Genomic DNA, 20,747 nt, shown 5'->3' with positions numbered 1-20,747 from the left:
TTTCTTTCTTTCTTTCTTTCTTTCTTTCTTTCTTTCTTTCTTTCTTTCTTTCTTTCCTTTCTTCAAAAAATTTTTAAAGAAGCAATGTATTCCCAGTATGAAAAGTAAAACCGAACAACAGAAAACTGTATGGAATAAAAAGAGAAGTTTTCCTGTGGTTCTTTCCACTAGCTCCCTCCCTTTCCTACTACTGATCCATATCTTAGAGGCAACCATTGATGTTCTATTTCTTCTCAGCAGTGTTCTATTTTTACCATTCAGGAAATTATATTCCTAAACTTTCAACATGAGGTTCACCTGATAAAAGCTTAAGCCTGATGATGTTTTAACACCATGTCAGTAACAGGGCTATGAATAATTGGAGAATATCTTCATAGGGTACTGCTCACTGAATCAGCAGATGTTTGTGCTATTTCTGCCCAGCCTGACCTGCATAGAAATGCCTGCCGAAGAAATAAAAGCTCTGATCCCTACTCTCAAAGAGCATGCAGTCTAGTTGGGGAAGTAACATACATGAGGAAATAATGAACCATGCAAGAGAGTATATCCTTACAGCAGACTATGTGAGAACAGTCATGTGTGTTAATCCAGCTTCTCTTTAATTGGAACTTTTGCTAGCTCACATTCATAAGAAATAGACCTAAGTGCTAGAGAGAAGTTTCTTGTTTTTTGTTTTTTAAATCACTTTGTCTTATCTTTCAGATTCTGCCCCTCTGCTCTCCTATACCACATCAGGACTCTATACCTCCCTGATATACAAGAATATGACAACCCCAGTGTATACAACTTTGAAGGGGGTAAGTCATTATTGTTACTGCTAAACATGTGGTTCTCTTCATGGTGGATCGAGAAAACTGTTTATTTAAGCTCCAGATTCCATTCTTGACCTTTTATACAGACTCTCCCTTTATAGGGAGTTTTAGACACTCACTCTAATATATCATAAAAAGAGAAGAAATGGAAAGATCCAGAGGAGATATTTATGCTTCTCAGAGTATTAGAGGTCTGGGCTCATTTTTGTTACACCCCGTGTGATTTTCCACCTCCTCCACGGTGGTTAATTGTTTAAAGGAAATACCACTATTAATGATGTAGGGAAAATTCCTAATTTGGCAAGATTTTTTTGTCACTGCCAGGGTTCCCTCCTCCTTGCTTGAAGTACCTAATTAAAATAAGTATTTTCAACTATTAACAGCCTATGTTTCCAGGAATCTTTTATATTTGACGAACGCCTTGCTAATTAGAATTTGGGATTTAACCACATGACTTTGATAATACCAAAAGATATTCTTGTATTCCCTTAAAAATCTTATTTTGTGACTCCTGGTGAAACATTTTATATCTAAAAAGAGAGGGACACAGATGGGCCGCTGTGCTTTTCTTTAGAAGGCAACCCAAATAAGCAGCAGCCCGTTCCTGGATGACTCCTCTGGGTCAGAGGAAGAAGATAGTTCCAGATCCAGCTCCCGGACTTCGGAGTCAGACACGCGCAATCGAAGCGGGCCAGGCAGCCCCAGAGCAATGAAACGAGGTGAGGGAAAATCTCAGGCACACAAGACAACTCCAAATAAATCAGGGTATTTAATTCAGGATATTCTGGAATTTCATCCACCTGATAGGACTTTTTAAAAAAGCCAAAGTACTTGCTTGAAACCAAAGTGAAAAGAGAATTAGCCAAGACTGAGATGCTTATATTCTTGTCCTAGTTCTCTTCTTAATTTTTTTTTTATTCCATATAAGCCACATGATCTTTTTTTTTTTTTAACCTTATCCTATCTGTAAGAGAGAGATCACTTTATTATGGGAATAGAGTGAAATAATTGGCCAAAATGAGGTTTCTCTTTTATAGTTACCGTGTGGCATTTTGCATAATTTATGGGATAGACTTATTTCAGCTAAATTTGTTATGCTGCTAAATGGGAGAAAATACACCTAAAAATTTGGTGGTTAACCTGATATTAAGATGGAAACCAACAAAAACTTTACTTTGGGCATGTCTATGATTTTTAGTGGATTTTGAAGAAACTTTTGGCATAGGTAGAGGTTACAGAAAGAGATAATCACACTGAATGACACCTGAATTTTACAAAAGTAATGCGGCGTGCTCTGTTAGTTTTCAGATTATGTTCCACGGAACCCTTAGGCAATCCCCAGCCCCTCAACTTCAACTGGAACTGCTCAGCTTGCATAGGTTTTATTAAGCTTTGGGGCTGTCACTGGGGTCTTTACTCCTCCTATCTTAGCTCCCAGCAGCTGGTATTGGGTTACATCACACTTTTGCTCAAAACACTGCAAAGACCCATAATGGTTATAAGGTGTTACCTGACTCTTTTGTGCCTTTGATCTCATCTCCTTTCTCCTTCCTTACACCCTCTTGCTGTTCCTAGGACAGGCCAGGCATGCTTTTATTTCAGGACCTTCACACTGATTGTTTCCTTTACCTGCTTTTCTTCCCCCCAGATGTCTATAGGGCTGACTTGGGCGCATCCTACGCCCAAGCAAGCTTGGTGCTTTGCTCCAACGCTGCCTTCTCAGTGAGATCTACCCTGAGCACAGCATTTGAGTTGCAGTCCTTTGCTCTTCTCCATCTACTAACTCTTTCTATTCCCTCTAGTCTGCTCTATGTTTTATTTTTTCATAGCACTTACTGCCTGTTTTTTTTTCCTGTCTCTACCAACTAGACTCTATGTTCCATGAGGGCAGAGATTTTTCTGTTTTATTGTCTGCTCTCTCCCTAACACCTGGGGTAGTGCCTAGCACACTGGCCCTGGGGTCGGGCGCCCCAGGTTAGCACTCCAGCATTGCTCCTGCCCAGCTGTTTGACTTGGGATAAATGTTTTAGTTTAATCTCTGGACCTTAGTCTCCTTAGAGAATGAGGGCACCAATCAGGATGATCTCTGAGGTCCCTTATAAGTCTAAGTTTCTGTTATTCTATGAAATATAAAGGTATTGCTACTATAACAACTATTACTTGTCTTTGTCAAATCGACAAGAAATTGATATAGTGACATTATCCTAACAAGTCCCTTAAATGTTAATAAACACTTTGAAAAATTGCTAGATATTGCAATGAATAATGATACAAATCTTTGATTTTATTTATTATGTTCAAAATTTCCAATCGTATTGACCCTCCAGATGTGGCTTGCAACTTGCTAGTCATTTTCTGAAAAAGGCAAGTGAATTATTGTGACAATGTTCCCTTGAATTTTACTTTGTAGCTGCTGCCAAATGAAATAGTCTGTTTATATCTTTAAGTCTTATTGCTTCTTTTTTACAAAATATTTTTAAAATTTATAAGCTAATAGTATTGGACTTTCATGAAAAACACTACTGAAATTGTGAAGTTCTTTTTAATGTGATTTACTTTAGAAGTGGTTGCTGGGTGGCTCAGTCAGTTAAGCGTCTGACTCTCGGTCTCGGCTCAAGTCATAATCTCACAATTTGTGGGTTTGAGCCTTGTGTCAGGCTCAGCACTGACAGCATGGAGCCTGCTTGGGATTCTGTCTCTCCCTCTGTCTCTGCCCCTCCCCCACTACTGCACATGCACACACCCTCTCTTTCTCTCTCAAAATAAACATTAAAAAGTAAAATAAATTAAAAGTGATTTCAACAACTAAGTGGTTTAAAATGTGATTGTACAACTCTTGATAAACTGAAATCAAACATTTGCTTGCCTTATATAAGTCAATATGTAAATACGCATGTTTTTAGTCTTTAATAAAAGACATATTAGTATCTTTGCGTGTATTTTATTATGTATATATATTGCACATAGTTTATGTATGTAAAATTAGCTGTGCTTGTGATCATACAAGAGTATTATTTATATGCCTATGACTTCCTTGGAGGTTTGCATGATAATCCTTACCCTCTAGTTCTGTTTTTTGCTTTAAAAGTTCTTTATGGCCGAAGGTATGAGAATAAATATAGTCTAGGAGGGCTGATGATTTTGTGGAATACCTGTATTCCTTAGGAGAACTCACAGCTGGCATTTGGACCACCTGATTATTAAATATCGACCTAATTTATTTCTTTATTTATCTAGGTGTGTCTCTTTCTTCTGTGGCTTCCGAAAGTGACTATGCCATTCCCCCAGATGCTTACCCCACAGACACAGAATACTCACAGCCAGAGCAGAAGCTTCCTAAAACTTGCTCATCTTCCAGTGATAACGGGAAAAATGTAAACACTGATTCAGGTTTAAAAAAAAAAAAAATCAATGAATCTTCTTAGTTTGAGCCTCTAAAATGAAATTTAAATTTTTAAAATTTCCTTTTAATTAGGAACCCCTGGAAAAATCTGGCTATTTATTAAAAATGAGTGGTAAAGTCAAGACTTGGAAGAGGAGGTGGTTCGTTCTCAAAGGTGGTGAATTACTTTACTATAAATCTCCGGTGAGTGGAAAGCACTTACCCTTTAGAACTGAATTCCTCAAACTGTAAATCAAGCTCCTGATATTCTTTCCTGTAATGCAATTAATTATACAAAGCATTTCTTACTATTACTATTACAGGCAGTCCCTTTACGTTTCATTTTCTTCCTTTCCTACAGAGTGACGTAATTAGAAAACCCCAGGGCCATATTGAACTTAGCACAACCTGCAGTATTTTAAGAGGAGATAACAAACAAACAGTTCAGGTACTTTTTTTTTTTTTTTTTTTTTTTTTGCTTTTTCTTTTTTGTATCATGTAAAATTCAATTCCTTGGTTATCCAAGCTAATAGGAGATTGGATGATTCAATGTTTCTTTTTTTTTTTTAATGTTTATTTATTTTTGAGACAGAGACAGAGCATGAACGGGGGAGTGTCAGAGAGAGAGGGAGACACAGAATCCGAAGCAGGCTCCAGGCTCTGAGCTGTCAGCACAGAGCCCGACGCAGGGCTCGAACTCACGGACCGTGAGATCATGACCTGAGCCGAAGTCGGATGCTTAACCGACTGAGCCACCCAGGCGCCCCGATTCAATGTTTATTCACTTTGTGTTAAGTGTGATTCCTCAAAAATGTGTGAAACCCCAGGCCTTCTCAGTTCAAACTACATTATAAACAAGGTTTGTGTTAAGGAACTGTCCACTACCCTTCCTTTGCCCTTGTCCCTTACATTCTTCTTCCCCTATACTTCATCTTCCAGCTATTCTCAGCTCTTAACCTGTCCGGCTATTTTAGGGAAGGCTTATCTGAGAAATGAATTACCAATAAGATGTTATTAGTTTGATGTACTACTAAATTCAGGAGGGTTTGCATTTTGATAAAGAACCGGAAAATGCCATTTCGTTTATGAACTCCAGCTGTTATAACACCTAAGTGGGAAAGATACTGGTGAGAAGAAGGCTGTCCTACCTCCTACCGAATCACACCCTAGACATAGCTGCTGGCCATTCACCCACGCATAAAACCAGTCTTGCTAGAAATCTGTTAAATTTAAAACACAGGCTGTTGAGATAGTTTGGCATATGTGATTTAAATTCAGACACTTTAGGGGCGCCTGGGTGGCGCAGTCGGTTAAGCGTCCGACTTCAGCCAGGTCACGATCTCGTGGTCCGTGAGTTCGAGCCGCGTGTCAGGCCCTGGGCTGATGGCTCAGAGCCTGAAGCCTGTTTCCGATTCTGTGTCTCCCTCTCTCTCTGCCCCTCCCCCGTTCATGCTCTGTCTCTCTCTGTCCCAAAAATAAATAAACGTTGAAAAAAAAAATTTTTTTTTAATAAATAAATAAATTCAGACACTTTAGGGTGCCTGAGTGGCTCAGTCCGTTAAGTGTCCAACTTCAGCTCAGGTCATGATCTCCCAGTCTGTGAGTTTGAGCCCTGCATCAGGCTCCGTGCTGACAGCTCAGAGCCTGGAGCCTGCTTCGGATTCTGTGTCTTCCTCTCTGTCTGCCCCTCCCCTGCTTGTTCTCTCTCTCTCTCTCTCTCAAAAATGAATAAACATTAAAAGAAAATTAAAAATAAATAAAGAAATAAATAAATTCAGATACTTTATCTGAAATACCTTCAATAATTAATATTTTCTTGGGGCTCATGGGTGGTTCAATCAGTTAAGCATCCACCCTCTGATTTCAGTTCAGGTCATGATCTCATGGTTCGTGGGTTCAGGCCCTGTGTTGGGCTCTGTGCTGACAGTGCAAAGCCTGCTTGGGATTCTTTCTCTCCCTCTCCCTTTCTGCCCCTTCCCAACTTTCTCTCTCTTAAAATAGATAAATTTAAAAATATTTTAAAAATAATAATTATTATTATTTTCTTATCTTGCTCTTTCAGAGGGTATAATGAACATTTATCAGAAAGGCTCATTGTCTATGTTTTCAGGAGATAATTAATACCTGAGAACTGCCCAAAAAAGTAGAAGGGAAGCTTTGTCTGGAAGCATGGCAGATAAGAATAATCTACAAAGTTCTGAAATATTTGGAAATTTCAAAATGTGGTTCATTTGAGACTGAAAAATTGCTAATTCATAATATCTGGTCACATGTTAGTTGTAAGAATTTCTCTTCTTTATAAGCAAGGACTTCTTATTTTATTTATAATTAATTTTTATTTCTATAACAAATAATTCCTCTTTATTTGCAAAAAATATATTATTTTATTACAGTCTCCAGTCATGCTACTGCTCACTTCAACAGCTGGGAGACTGTAGCACATTTAAAGGAGAAAAAAAAAATGTAACAAATAAGCAAGATAAAAAATGATGACGCGAAAGTTTAACACTCTGAAAAACTTTAAACTAAAGTGAAAACAATGATTTCAACACAAAGTTAATTATTGTAATTCTCACAATCTGGTTAAACTATTCTAAATTATCTGTGGAGTCATTTATTTAGCACCTAGGATTCAAGGTATGGCATGTTTGTTTCTATGTTAATTAATGTTGTTTTTAGGAGAGACAGGGAAATGCTAATAATCCTAAATCTTCAGAGTTTCCTTTCCTATCTCTTTCTCATCCCGTTCCAGCTGACCACTGAAAAACACACCTACTATCTGACTGCAGATTCTCCCAATATATTGGAAGAATGGATTAAAGTATTGCAGAATGTTCTCCGAGTACAAGCTGCCGACCCACATTTTCTGCAGCCTGAGGGCAAACCCACGGTGAAGGGATTGCTCACCAAGGTAGGAACTTTAGTACAGTGCAGTGTCCTGGGCGGCTGGGGAGTCAGCCCCACTGATCGTAAGTGGGTGTCAGAGAGTATGTGTATTGAAAATTTATATTATCTTGGGGTGGGAAGTGTCTTTTGCTTATGATGCCAAGTGTTCTAACCATCAAAAATTCCCTAAGCGGAATTTTGAAAAGACAGTTGAAAAGCTTGGGAAAGCATTTAAAATGTGTAAAAACCAAGCTTTTCTAATGAATAAGTAAAGGATAAATACCAACGTGGGGGGAAAGGAACGAAGGACACAATGGGAAAGAAGTAGAGCTTGTAGACGAAAAAATACAAACGATATTTTATTTATTTTTTTTTAAATTTTTTTTTCAACGTTTATTTATTTTTGGGACAAAGAGAGACAGAGCATGAACGGGGGAGGGGCAGAGAGAGAGGGAGACACAGAATCGGAAACAGGCTCCAGGCTCCGAGCCATCAGCCCAGAGCCCGACGCGGGGCTCGAACTCACGGACCGCGAGATCATGACCTGGCTGAAGTTGGACACCCAACCGACTGCGCCACCCAGGCGCCCCAATATTTTAAAAACTCTGGGAACGCCAGGGTGGCTTAGTTGGTCAAGCGTCTGACTCTTGGTTTTGGCTCAGGTCGTGATCTCACAATTTGTGAGTTTTAACCCCGTATCGGGCTCTGCGCTGACAGGGAGGAGCCTGCTTGGAATTCTCTCTCTCTCCCTCTTTCTCTTCCTGCTTGCGCACTCTCTCTCAAAATAAATAAATAAACTTTAAAAAAATCTGGTCAAAGGGTGGATATTTTTTAAAATTATGAAACATAGTATTGACACAAAATGAGTGAGCTTATTACTTTAGAAGGCAATTTGGAAAAAAAAAAAAGGAATTTGGCAATGTCTTGATCCAAGTGTTAATTCAGTGAATGCTTTTGAATGAACAAATGAATGAATATTAAATGTTTAAAAACATTTATACAGACCTTTTCATTCAGCAATCTCAGTCCAAGAAATTTATACTTAGGAAATGGTTTTAATTTGCCAAATATTTAAGTATAAGAATGTCTATCACAGCATGGTTTGTTTTTTTCCTATTTTTAAAAAATGAGATATAACTAGCATACACTAAAATGCAGATCTTAAATGTAGAGTTTGATGAGTTTTGACAAATATTTACAGTCACTCTGTCAAGATACAGAATGCTTCCATTGCCCCAGAAAGATTACATGCATGGCATGGTTTATAACAAAGACAAATTGGGATCAACTTAAATGTAGAGTAGGGGATAGTTTAAATAAGTACATATAATCAGATAATGCTTTACTATGCAGCCATTTTATTTATTTTTTATTTTTTAAAGTTTATTTATTTTGAGAGAAAGAGAGCACACATGAGTGAGGGAGGGCAGAGAGAGAGAGAATCCCAAGCAGGCCTTGTGCTGTCAGCTCAGAGCCCACTGCAGGGCTCGAACTCATGAACCGTGAGATCATGACCTGAGCAGAAATCAAGAGTCAGGCACTTAACCAACTGAGCCACCCAGGCACTCCTACTCTGCAGCCATTTTAAATATTGTAAAAGAATATTTAGTGCTATAGGAATATGTTATGACACACTGTTAGGTGATAAAATAAATAGAATGCAGTATTATATTATTATCCCACTTTATTATATGCATCTATAGAAAAAGGTCTGAATATGAAATATACCAAGACATATTGGTTAGCGCTATGTGATTTTATTCTTGCTTAATTCTGTTTTCTAAGTTTTTTTAGAAAGAGTAAGAATCCTTGGGGCGCCTGGGTGGCTTGGTCGGTTAAGCATTCGACTTCGGGACTTCGGCTCAGGTCATGATCTCACGGTCCGTGAGTTCGAGCCCCGCATCGGGCTCTGTGCTGACCGCTCAGAGCCTGCAGCCTGTTTCAGATTCTGTGTCTCCCTCTGTCTCTGCTCCTCCCCCTGTTCATGCTCTGTCTCTCTCTGTCTCAAAAATAAATAAACTTTGGAAAAAAAAATTAAAAAAAAAAAGAAAGAAAGTAAGAATCCTAAGATAAATATTATTTTTAAACTTAAAAATTGGTCACTCTTAGAAAAATATAATAAAATATTTACGCATAAAGTATTACACACAAAAATAACCTCTGAGTAACCACTCATCCTTCATGTGCTTTGTTTACATAAGTTAAAAATTTAGATTTAGAAGAGTTATGTCACCATAGCTAGCATTAATGTGGGTGCTATTCAGTAATATTTACAAAGATTGACCAGCTACACCAAAAGTAGGAGAAAAAATTCACCGAGTTGTGCTCTGTTTTTTCCAAAATGTTACAGTACCATGAAAATATTTTTTCAGTTACTGATGACTTAGAAACTTCTTAGTATTATGCAAATATATACTTTCCAGTGAACACAGTGATGCTTTAAATCATATTCTTACTATAATTCATAATAACTAGTTGTCTTCCTGTTTCAAGGACCATGTGTATCAAATCCTTAGACTTTAATATGATCCTGTGGCTAAGGGTTGGTTACTTGTTCCACCGTGTGTTTGTTTGATTGTTTTTACTTTATCCACATGGCATTGTCAGTTTCTGCATATTACATTTCTGCTATTCCCTGCCTCCCATCTCATACTTGCGTTTTAAATGAGCATAAGTAGATGTGATTATCAGATGACTAAACCATTTGGGTTTATAGACAGGATGCTTATTAGGTTTCCTTCCTACCATTTTCATGTCCACCCCCATATTGTCGCCCTCAGAGCCTTATAAGAGAAACTCTTGCCTCAGTTATTCTGAGTGACTTGTTCTGAGCTCACACTCAGGCTACAATTTAAGCTACTGCAGAACAGCACTTGAATACTTTGCAGGGGAGGACGTTTTCTCGGGCTGTCACGTTGTTATTAAGTACAGAAATATGTAGGTAGATATTAAGAACTTGACTAATTTGATTCTGGATATTCACTCTTGCAACTTTTAATACTTAGGAAGAACATTTTCTCTATAAAAAGTCATTTATTTAAAAAAAAATTATTGAGTAGTTACCACATGCCAGCCAATGGGCTGGAGGATATCAACATGAATAGGCCATTGGCCCCTCCCCACCCCCCATTCCTCAAAGAGCCGCATAATCTATTGGGAAAGAAAGGGACTTAGCATATTATAATATGTACCAAGTGCAATTATGAGAGGCATGGTAAGGTCACAGGGAAATCTAATTTAGGCTGTGGGATCAGGAACAACTTCTCAGAGAAGATTTATTTGTGTTGAGTCTTCAGGGAAGAGAAGGAATCGTTACACCAAATGGAAATGGGCAGGGAAGGTATCCCAGGCGAGGAGACAGTGGGAACAAAGACAGTATCTCAAAGCAGTGCCATATACGCTGAAAACATGTCCTTTGGAGAACAAGGTGGAGGGGCCTGGTCATGGAGGGACTTTTTGTCTTGTTAAAGACTTTATTCTTCACCCTGAATGTGATGTGGAACCCTTCAGGTTTGTAACAGAGGCAGGGGCATGTTCATGTTGCTAATAGATCACTCTGCTGAGAGGAAGGTGGATTTGCAGGGGGCAAGGTGGAAAGAAGTTCTAAAAACAGTTAGCAGAAGTTGTTCTTGTGAAGGGGATGAGATGCTGAGCTGGTCATAGGGAAAGAGAAGAGAAGGTGAGTTTAAATAATGAGAGGAGGTAAAGTCTTCAGTTAGATTGGTTGAATTCAGGGTTAGGAAGTGCAAATGGTTGGCTGGGTGAAAGATGGTGCCACATAAGACAGCTCAGGGAGGAGGAACAGTTTTAGGATAATTCAAAGGTTATTTTGGACCATGCCAATTTTTAGAGCTTTGAGGACACCTGAGTTAAGAAGTCCGTCAAGCAGTGCCAGTGAGTCTACATCAGAGGAGGAGGCTGGGTTGGAGAGAATAATTTGGGGAATTCTCAGCATGAATGTAGTGGTTGAATTCATGACGATGACAGAAGTCTCCCAGGGACACGTGTGTGGTGGAAGAGTGGGGGCCTCCTGCTGGAACACTGGGTTTTACAAAAGCTGAGAGCATACAAAGGAGATATGCGAAGAGACCCTGGAAAGTAGTTAATGGGATCGTGGAAGTGGAGTGCGTGACCGGGTGGGAGGGGTCTGCAGGCAGTGGAGTGCTCGCAAGCAAGGCACATTGCAGTGTGTTGAAGGACAAAGGGTAGATGAGTAAGTGCAGTATCTGAGTTCAGAGTACTGTCCACCTGGTCCAGCACATTAGAGGGAATGAAGCTGAAGGGAACATGGTGTCAGGAGAGGCATTTTTAGGACAGGAAAGGCATACCTTGAGTTTGCAAACTGAGAGGAAGAAGCCAGGATGGGGAGAAGTGGGAAATGAAGCTCAAAAGAAGTAGGTGGGCGAGCATGGTTGGTTGGCATGGTAGGCGAGCACGGTGGAAGGGCATGGTGGGCGAGCACGGTGGAAGGACATGGTGGAAAGACATAGTGGGCAGTCATGGCAGGCGGGCATGGTAGGTGGGCATGGTGGAAGGACATGGTGAGCAAGCATTGTGGGTGATCATGGTGGGCATGCATGGTAGGTGGGCATGGTGGGTGAGCATGGTGGGCAGGAATGGTGGAAGGGCATAGTGGGCAAGCATGTTGGGCAATCATGGCTGGCAGGCATGGTGGGTGGGCATGGTAGATGGGCATGGTGGAAGGGCATAGTGGAAGGACATGGTGGGTGATCATGGTGGGTATGCATGGTAGGCGGGCATGGTGGAAGGACATGGTGGAAGGACATGGTGGGCAGGCATGGTGGAAGGGGATGGCAGAAGGACATGGTGGAAGGCCATAGTGGGCAAGTGTGGTGGTAGGCAAACTGGGGAGTCATGGTGAGTGGGCATGGTGGGTAGGGTGGAAGGGCTGGACTGGCAGAAAGGCAAGGAAGGATGAATATCTAAGTTTGTCGGGCATTGAATGAGATCACGCCTGATATCATCAATTTTCTTGATGAAGATTACTCTATAAGACAAAATTATGTAGTGAGAATGAGGGAAAGGGTTGAGAATAATCAGGGACATAGGGATATACTCAAGGGCAAATAGAAAGATTGCTAAGTGTTACTAGGACCCACCTGACTTTAGTGATTGGAATTTGTTATTTTTCTCTTACATCTTCAGATGCCCAGAAATAGGAGCAGAGAATTTACATTGTAGCAATGTGAGGATAGTCATTTTTTTCTAATATTTTATTATGTAAATTTTCAATTATGCAGAAAAGTTGGAAGACAGTTTTATAGTGAACACCCATATTCCCACCACCTAGATTCTGTAATTAACTTTACTTGCTTTATACATGCCTATCAAGGTGATGATTTGAAATTAATGTTTCATTCTGGGCATTTTCAAATGTGTGGAAGTAGAAGGAATAATAACACGAACCTCATATATTTATCACCCAATTTTAAGTTGTTAACTATGGCTAATGTTATGGCAGAAAGCCCCCCCATAACCTTCCCTCTCTCTTCCCACACTCTTCACTGGATTACCTAAAAGCAAATGGAGATGAAATTGTATTGAGTGTATATGTTCGAAGCAGAGAATGCAACACAATCCCAGCCCTTGGAGCAAGAGGTGTTTTGTGACCAAACCAGGACCCAAGATTGGGAGGGAGGGAAGAGAGGCCAGGAGAGAACTGATAAACTGGAATAAAATGGAAGAATCAGGGGACTTACTGTTTGGAAAGAGGTCAAAGAACAGGAGTGGTGTGAATAAGGAGAGAAGGAAGGAGGGGAAGAAGGTTGAGATCAGAGAATAAAATGTCAGTTTCAAAAGTGGAGCAGTTTCCAGTGAAGAAAAAAAGTCGAGGGTGTGGTGGAGGGGATGGAGGGACAAAAAATGGAGGGACACCAAAAGTTAGTGGAAATGAAGAGAGCATGAAACTGTGAGTTAAGGATGTAGAGAGGCAGTGAGGGAAAGAGGCTAGGGCAAGAGCATGGGCGCAAGTCCTGGCTTTGCCACTTGCCCTTGTGTGACCTTGAATAGGTTGCTTGCAGGCTCTTTGCCTTACTGTCTTCATCTGTAAAGCGGAAGGATAATCATAGTGACAACCTCACAGGGTGTTTGGAAGATTGAAATTTGCTTTAATTTTTTAATGTTTATTTTTAAGAGAGATAGAGAGAGAGTGTGTGTGTGTGTGTGTGCGTGTGTGCGTGCGTGCGCGCGCGCGCGCGCGCGGGGGAGGGGCAGAGAGAGGGAGACACAGAATCTGAAGCAGGTTCCAGGCTCTGAGCTGTCAGCACAGAGCCTGACGTGGGACCCGAACCCACGAGCTGCAAGATCATGACCTGAGCCGAAGTCGGATGCTTAACCAATTGAACCACCGAGGTGCCCCGAGGATGAAATGAATTATTTAAGCTTATAAAGTGCTTTAGAACAGTGTCTGGCACATCATAAACACTCCCAAAATGCGAGGCATTATTATCACAAGACTTTCACCTCAATTTGGAAGTCAGCAACACTGGTGACAGGATTTATGGTGGAGAATGCTGGAGGCATGAATGTTTAGGAGAGGAGAGACGACTGTGGCAGTTTATATTTTGTGTGATGACAGAGGCTAATCAGGGTATGATATACCGTGTCTTTAAAGTTTCAGACAGAACTGATAGGAAGTCCCTTTGTTATAGATTCAAGGTAAAAAAATGACTCAGTTACTTTGTTTGCCGAAGCCCTAGGGTTGGAGTTTGCCTTTAAATTTTTATGAGGATTCTTCTATCATAATTTGCTTTACTATGAGTTTTTCAGAATAAGTTAGAGTTTTAAGAAATTCTAATACAATCAGATGTACACATAAAGATAGACTGTGTTTTTAAAACACAGTTTTTACAGTGAATTGGCAATGGCCTTTGTTAACTTGTAGTTCTTCAAAGGTACACGTTGTGCTACTCGAAAGATAAATCATTTCAAAAGTATGCTCTCTACAGCCAGATGCATTGTACTCCAGTTTTGATGAGAGGCCCTTCTGGGTTTTGTTTAAAAGAAGATGAAAGAAAGGAAGGAAGGAAGGAAGGAAGGAAGGAAGGAAGGAAGAAAGAAAGAAAGAAACAAACAACTGGGTGATACAAACTGTTTAAAACTTACAGGATATTTATCTGTAAATTTCTGTTTCTAACTTTAATTAAACTGAAATATGTCTTGCCAAATGAAACCTTTTTTGTTTTTGCTCGAGCGAATTCTAAATCCATCAAACTGTTGGATGGCGGTGTTTGCTTAAGACCACAGCCCAAAGTCTGGCTATGTGTGTGGGTTTAAATAACATGTGGTTTTACTGCGCCTTATTCATAGTGAGGAAGGAAGCATTTATTGAGTAACTACTATTATCCTTTATTTACTTTTCTCCCTTGGTCATCACATCAGCCCAATAAGGTATACAATAATCCCACATTATGGACCAGAAGGCTGAAAGGTTAAGTCAGTTGCCTGAGGACATGCATCTAGCATGACGCAGAACTGCAGTTGAAGCTTTGGTCCATTTGACCTCAAAGAACAGGCCTTTTCAACTCGGGTGACTTGCCTCCTGTAAACTCTATTATGGAAGTTATTTCTTTTCTTCTCAGTGTATTCCTGTCAGAACAGTCCATTTCAGTGTAAGTCATTACAAGGGCCCTGTAAGACATGCATGCCTCCCACCCCCACCCTTCATGTCCCTTCCACGGCGACCTCTCGCCTCACTTGCTCAGTCTCAGACACACCATCTCTCGGCCATACCAGTGTTCTTCCCTCAGATGACTGTATGGCTCATCCACCTCCTTCAGAGCCTTGACTCAATGTCAGCAAGGCCTTCCTGAGTCCCTTCGCTTAAATTATAAAATGCACAGACCCTAGAGCAATCTCTAACTATTCAAAGTCAAGAGGTAGAATCAAATTCTGTCCAACTCGACATATTTCCTGACACATAGGCAGTACTCAGTATATAATTACAGATTTTAATATTTTGGATGAATCCTTCTGGAGAAGGCATCAGATGTTTTGAAGAGTGAATCTTTAATATTTGGGAAAGCACTAGAATTTTTTTAGGTTTTAATCTTCTCATTTCTAACATTATTAGGGGGTTAACCCAGAGAGCCACACGATTACTGAAAATCTGTAAAACACAGAAATTATGAAATAAACTTACTTGTGAAATGGGCATCTTGTTTTGTTCGTCTTTGACGTCTTAGCCCTAGAGGCATCGTACTTGACATACAGCAAAAATTTGTTAAGTGTTGAATGGTGAGCACTAAAGCCAAACAGGTAAATCTTAAACTGCATTTGGACAATCTAGTTGGAATATCTATACCTTGAGCGAACTGGATACGAGTACAGTTTCAGGTGGAGTGTATATGCTACACTTCACGGTGTCAGAGTTCTGAGCTACATTTGTAATTCTTTGAAATATGATTTCAGGTAAAGCATGGCTACTCCAAGAGAGTCTGGTGTACGCTTATAGGAAAAACATTGTATTATTTTCGTAGTCAAGAAGATAAGGTATGTATGTCTTTTTAATAAGCTGATTAGAGGCATTTCTTTTTTGTGGCTTAAATTTTCTCTTTCACTCTTCCATTGCTAACAAAAACTTCAGAGTGCTTGATAAGGTTGAAATCTTGCAAAAATTTATTACTGGGGTAACCACACACCCACAAGGGTCTTGACTCTTAATTATAACTCTTGGCAACTTTTACTTAATGTATCTTTGTCTTAGAAGAGAAAAATCTTCCCCATTCTAAGCTGTCGATTTCTTATATTTGCCCAGGTTCTGAATGAAGGGAACAGCAAGATAGGAACGAAAATCTGGGGAGGGAAAAGATTCCAGTCCTGTCCCAGGCTCTCAAATCCCTAGATACCACTTATCTATCCATCCTCTACCTGTTTATATCCTTGTATTCATTTTTAAACTCCTCTCATCCCCAAAAGAACTTGAGTTATCTCCAGTCATGAGTACACTTTCAGAGTACAAAGATGGGAGGGGTGCCTGGGTGGCTCAGTTGGTTAAGCATCCAACTCTTGGTTTCAGTTCAGGTCATGATCTCATGGTTCGTGGGATCAAGGCCCACATCAGACTCTTTGCTCACAGCGTGGAGCCTGCTTGGAATTCTCTCTCTCTCTCTCTCTCTCTCTCTCTCCCCCTGTCCCTCCCTTGCTCTCTCTCTCTTTCTCTCTCTCTCTCAAAAATACATAAATAAAAAAAAGAAACAGATGGGATAGCTTTCACAGGTGAAGTGTATGCCTGGCTATCATTGTGGGTACTCCTCATCACCTTTGGATCACTGAAACTAAAAATTGGATCAACATGTGCCGAAAGTACTTGCATAAAATACTGATGCGAGCCCCACAGAATGGCAGCCTGTGACTAATTTCTGCATCAATGAGACCAGGCTTCTTGATCCAGTGACCACGTCACGTAGGTCAGTTAGTTACTTCTCTGCTGCATTTTCAGACTGCACTCTCAGTTCCAACAAGCTATATTTAAAATGCATGCCTTTTTTCTCGATGTTGCTCATGGGATGGGAATTAACAGAGCTATTAAAAATTATACCTCCGAAGTAATGTAGGCAATGCTTACATAAGAATATAAAATAAGCACAATATAAAATTCTACATTCAGTATAATCCTGACCCAAAGCACAGAGGCAGTTCGTCCTCAACAGTTTAGGAGAAAGCTCTATGACTCTCACACCAGCCCACACATCTGACTGCGAGTGTCTCAAAAGAGTAACAACTTCTCCTTCCCCTTACGCTCCACACCTCATGTAGATTATCTCAGAGGCAGGCTCTAGCTGAGAACCCTGGAGGGAAGGGGATTCTGACAGATGTAGTTCCCAACTTCTCTTCTGCAGTTACAGGGAGATTTTAGGAGTGGATGGTTGGGATGCTGAGTTTATAATTCTCAGGCCGGCACATCTATGTAAAAATATGCATAGCAGAAGATGGGAAAGAACTGTCCCAAAATATTGAGTAATTATCTGTGATGGTAGAATTTATGGATGATTTTTTACATTCTCTTTTCCTATATCTTTCTATACTTCCTATAATAAGCATTTGTTTTAAACATAGAAATTTATTTAAATTTTGCTAAAAGGGAACTTATTCTCACTAATGATTAGTAATAATGTAATAAAAGTGGATAAGGTTGGTCACAGAAGAAACGAGTCAGAAGAAGTAGATGGATGAGTAGAATTCCATTGTAATCACTAGAAAAGTATTGAGAATGCTTGTGAATCCATCATATAGACCTACTTCTTTTTGTGCGAGAGATGTTTCAGAAACAATTTGTTTTTAATCTGGATTAGCGTCTTCTTTTATTCAGTCAAAATAGTTAAAAGCACTAGGTCTGTTTACTGTTTATGGAGGCTTGGTGAATCCTTTGGTTAAAATGAATAATGGTCTTTAAATATTCGGATGGATGAAACCTCGATTTTCTTTTTTTTTTTTTTTCAACGTTTTTATTTATTTTGGGGACAGAGAGAGACAGAGCATGAACGGGGGAGGGTCAGAGAGAGAGGGAGACACAGAATCGGAAACAGGCTCCAGGCTCTGAGCCATCAGCCCAGAGCCCGACGCGGGGCTCGAACTCAGGGATGGCGAGATCGTGACCTGGCTGAAGTCGGACGCTTAACCGACTGCGCCACCCAGGCGCCCCGAAACCTCGATTTTCATAGGGATATATCTAAAGCACACAATTAGGGTAGGATTGTCATATATTATCACAGTAGAATTAGTTTTCTTTTTCCCATTTTTAAAAGCTTGCTACTTATTATTACAAATCTTCTGCTATGAATGTATAATAAATATATTTAATAAATAAAATTGTATTTATTCAGTAAATTAAAAATAGTATTTATTATTTATTTATTTATTTGGCTTTTCTTTTACTGCTTGTCTTTTTCTAAAAGTGTAGGTAAGTTAATTTTGCGTTTTTCCTTCAAAAGCAAATTTTCTTCATTCAGTGCCCAGAGTGCTTTGCACAGAGTGACTACCGAGAAAATACTTATTAATTTAATGAGAAGTCATGGCTTTCATGAAAGAGAACAAGTTTAATTAAATGAATTAAATCATTTTTTACTATTAATCAGCTATTAGGCAGATAATATTTCAGTTAAGATATACAGGTAAGACCTCACTGAGAAGCTAATGTTTTAATTAGGCTCTGAAGGAAGTAAAAGAGTAGCCATGTGGATATTTCAGGCAATAACATGCTAAGCAGAGGGAATAGCAAGCGTAAAGGCCCTGAGGCGGGAGCATGCCTCATGTATTTGAGGAGTAGTGAGACGGTCAGTGTTGATGTCAAGGTTTGGGACCTAAATAGCTGGAAAGATAATGTTGCCAACAACTTAGAGGAGACTGAGCAGAGTAGGTTGTTTGAGATGCTGTTAGACAGGTAAGTAGAGATAGTGAGTCTGTAGTTATAAACATGAGGACAGCTAAATATGCTGTCACGAAAACCATGAGCTTGGATGAGATCACCTGGAAAGTGAGTGCAGGTGGCAAGAGAGCCCCACACTGAGCCCTGGGCCTGAGCATGAAAATGGATATTGGTAAATATCCCTAGGTTAGAATAAACATTTTCAGACTGCAATTGCAAACCTGTTAAAATATTTTAGAAGCTGTAAATCTGAAGCAGACCGTTTGTTTTCCTGGAATAAATTGTACTTAATTAAAACAAAAGTTTTAAAACAAATGTGCTAAATATTCAACACAGCAGATAGGATGGCTTTTGTCAATAAAAGTAGGTAAAATTTAATGTAAATCAGTTTTGGGAAGTTTTTCTTACTCTTAAAGTAAAATGGAAGAAATCATGGCATTGCTTCGTGATAGATTCCATATGTTAATAAATATCCTTGAAACACATTGGCTTTAAGATGGTAATTAATCACACTTCTTCGTATCAGCTGCCTAACCTTGTCACTTTTTCTATGAATAGCATTGAGACTTGGTCTACGCTTGTCCTTTTGATCCAATACCTTAATCATCGCATCAGTTCTGTGGGGGGAAAGTCAAATGAATATTTTGACTGAGTTACATAATTGTTTGAGTAGGTAATGGGTCATTTCAGTGTAATGAATAATCCAAACCACCGTACAGAACTAGCTTCTTGTCTGCTATTCAAACTGTTCTTTTATATTATAATTGGGTATTTTACTTGTGACCACTACTGTTGTAACAATGTGGATAACCCAATTGTCTTTGGGCATTCATTGAAAAAAAAAAAAGTGTGCTTTACATAGGTAAGAATGAAAAGGACTATGAAAAATTTTAGTAGGAAAAGATCTAGAAAGTGTCTTCCTCAAAATTACTAACATTTACTTTAGTTTCCTTTAGGTCAGATCAAACTCTGGGAAGCTAAAGTTGAAGAGGTTGACAGATCCTGTGATTCAGATGAAGATTATGAAGCCAGTGGGCGAAGTCTATTATCCACACATTACACCATCGTGATCCATCCCAAAGACCAAGGTCCAACTTACCTCCTAATTGGATCCAAGCATGAAAAGGTACCTAGGGACTTACTAGTTGAATTTGAATGAAGTACACTGACGTCATTAAGATCTGGTAATGATTTTCAAATCAATTTTATGGACACAAAGAAGAGACCTTGTCAGACTTGCAGCCCTATTTGCAGAGCTTCTTCATGTCCCTGGAAATGAGCCTTGTTCAAATGTGTCATTTCTCTATCCTCTCATTAAAAGTAATCTCAATCAGGCTCTGTGCTGACAGCTTGGAGCCTGGAGCCTGCTTCAGGTTCTGTGTCTCCCTCTCAATCTGCCCCTCCCCTGCTCATGCTCTGTCTCTCTCTCTCAAAAATAAATAAACATTAAAAAAAAAGTAAAAACAAAGTAATCTCAAGGCTGAAATTAGTACGTTTGCTTTAGTTAGATCAAAATGTGGATGTCTCAGACTGGGTATTTCAGGGTGACTCTAAAACCTCTCCCTTATATTTTTGACTCATTTTCAACAAAATTTTGGTTTAGATACAATTAAAAATGAATTATTGTATGTATTATGTGTATATGTAATAAGTAAACAGTATAAAAGTTAATATAACATAAAACAAGGGACACCTCGATGGCTCAATAGGTTGAGCGTCTGACTCTTGGTTTCGGCTCAGGTCATGATCCCAGGGCCGTGGGATAGAGCCTCGTGTCTGGCTCTTTGCTAAGCATGCAGCCTGCTTGAGATTCTCTCTCTCACACTCTCTCTCTCTCTCTCTCTCTGCCTCTGCTCCCTCCCCTGTTCATATAGTTAATGTTGATATAAGCATTAATATATAAAAGAGTTAATATAATAGTAAAATATTAATATAGTTAATATAATATAAAATTAAAATATAAAAATTAAAAGATAAAAGAGGCATCACAGATTAGTGGGGAGGTAATGGATCATTCAGTACATAATATGGTATGCTCATTATATATTGAGGAGATTGGCTCTTTAGAAAAACATGAGTTTAGTTTTTCATCTCATACATATAGCAAGATAGTTTCCAAATGAATTTAAAGAGATAAATGAAATTATTACTATTTTTTAAAAAACTTTTTTAACGTTTATTTTTGAGTGAGAGAGAGAGAGCATGAGAGGCAGAGGAGCAGAGAGAGAAGGAGACACAGAATCCGAAGCAGGCTCCAGGCTCTGAGCTGTCAGCACAGAGC

The 20,747-nt window shown here is 39.4% G+C and overlaps 1 protein-coding gene across 7 annotated transcripts in view; it reads left to right on the top strand.

The window, feature by feature from the left end:
• The window catches only part of PLEKHH2 (pleckstrin homology, MyTH4 and FERM domain containing H2), a 121,433-nt gene that overhangs the window by 55,635 nt on the left and 45,051 nt on the right, over nucleotides 1–20,747 (top strand). For 6 of the 7 annotated variants that reach the window (XR_005784244.1, XM_040453888.1, XM_040453886.1 and 3 more), the window contains exons 10-17: nucleotides 703–797; nucleotides 1,387–1,531; nucleotides 4,050–4,186; nucleotides 4,288–4,398; nucleotides 4,556–4,642; nucleotides 6,947–7,105; nucleotides 15,511–15,591; nucleotides 19,413–19,592. Coding sequence is in view for 6 of the 7 variants with exons in the window: in XM_040453888.1 (XP_040309822.1) it covers nucleotides 703–797; nucleotides 1,387–1,531; nucleotides 4,050–4,186; nucleotides 4,288–4,398; nucleotides 4,556–4,642; nucleotides 6,947–7,105; nucleotides 15,511–15,591; nucleotides 19,413–19,592 (995 nt within the window). In the remaining variant the exon portion in view is untranslated. The remainder of the gene's footprint in view (nucleotides 1–702; nucleotides 798–1,386; nucleotides 1,532–4,049; nucleotides 4,187–4,287; nucleotides 4,399–4,555; nucleotides 4,643–6,946; nucleotides 7,106–15,510; nucleotides 15,592–19,412; nucleotides 19,593–20,747) is intronic. The other variant, XM_040453887.1, reaches the window with a different exon arrangement.

Source organism: Herpailurus yagouaroundi, unplaced genomic scaffold (assembly GCF_014898765.1).
Source record: "Herpailurus yagouaroundi ecotype Mexico unplaced genomic scaffold, PumYag 210, whole genome shotgun sequence".
Lineage (NCBI taxonomy): Eukaryota > Metazoa > Chordata > Mammalia > Carnivora > Felidae > Herpailurus > Herpailurus yagouaroundi.
Note: the sequence above shows the minus strand (reverse complement) of the source record. Positions and strands in the feature narration are given on the sequence as shown.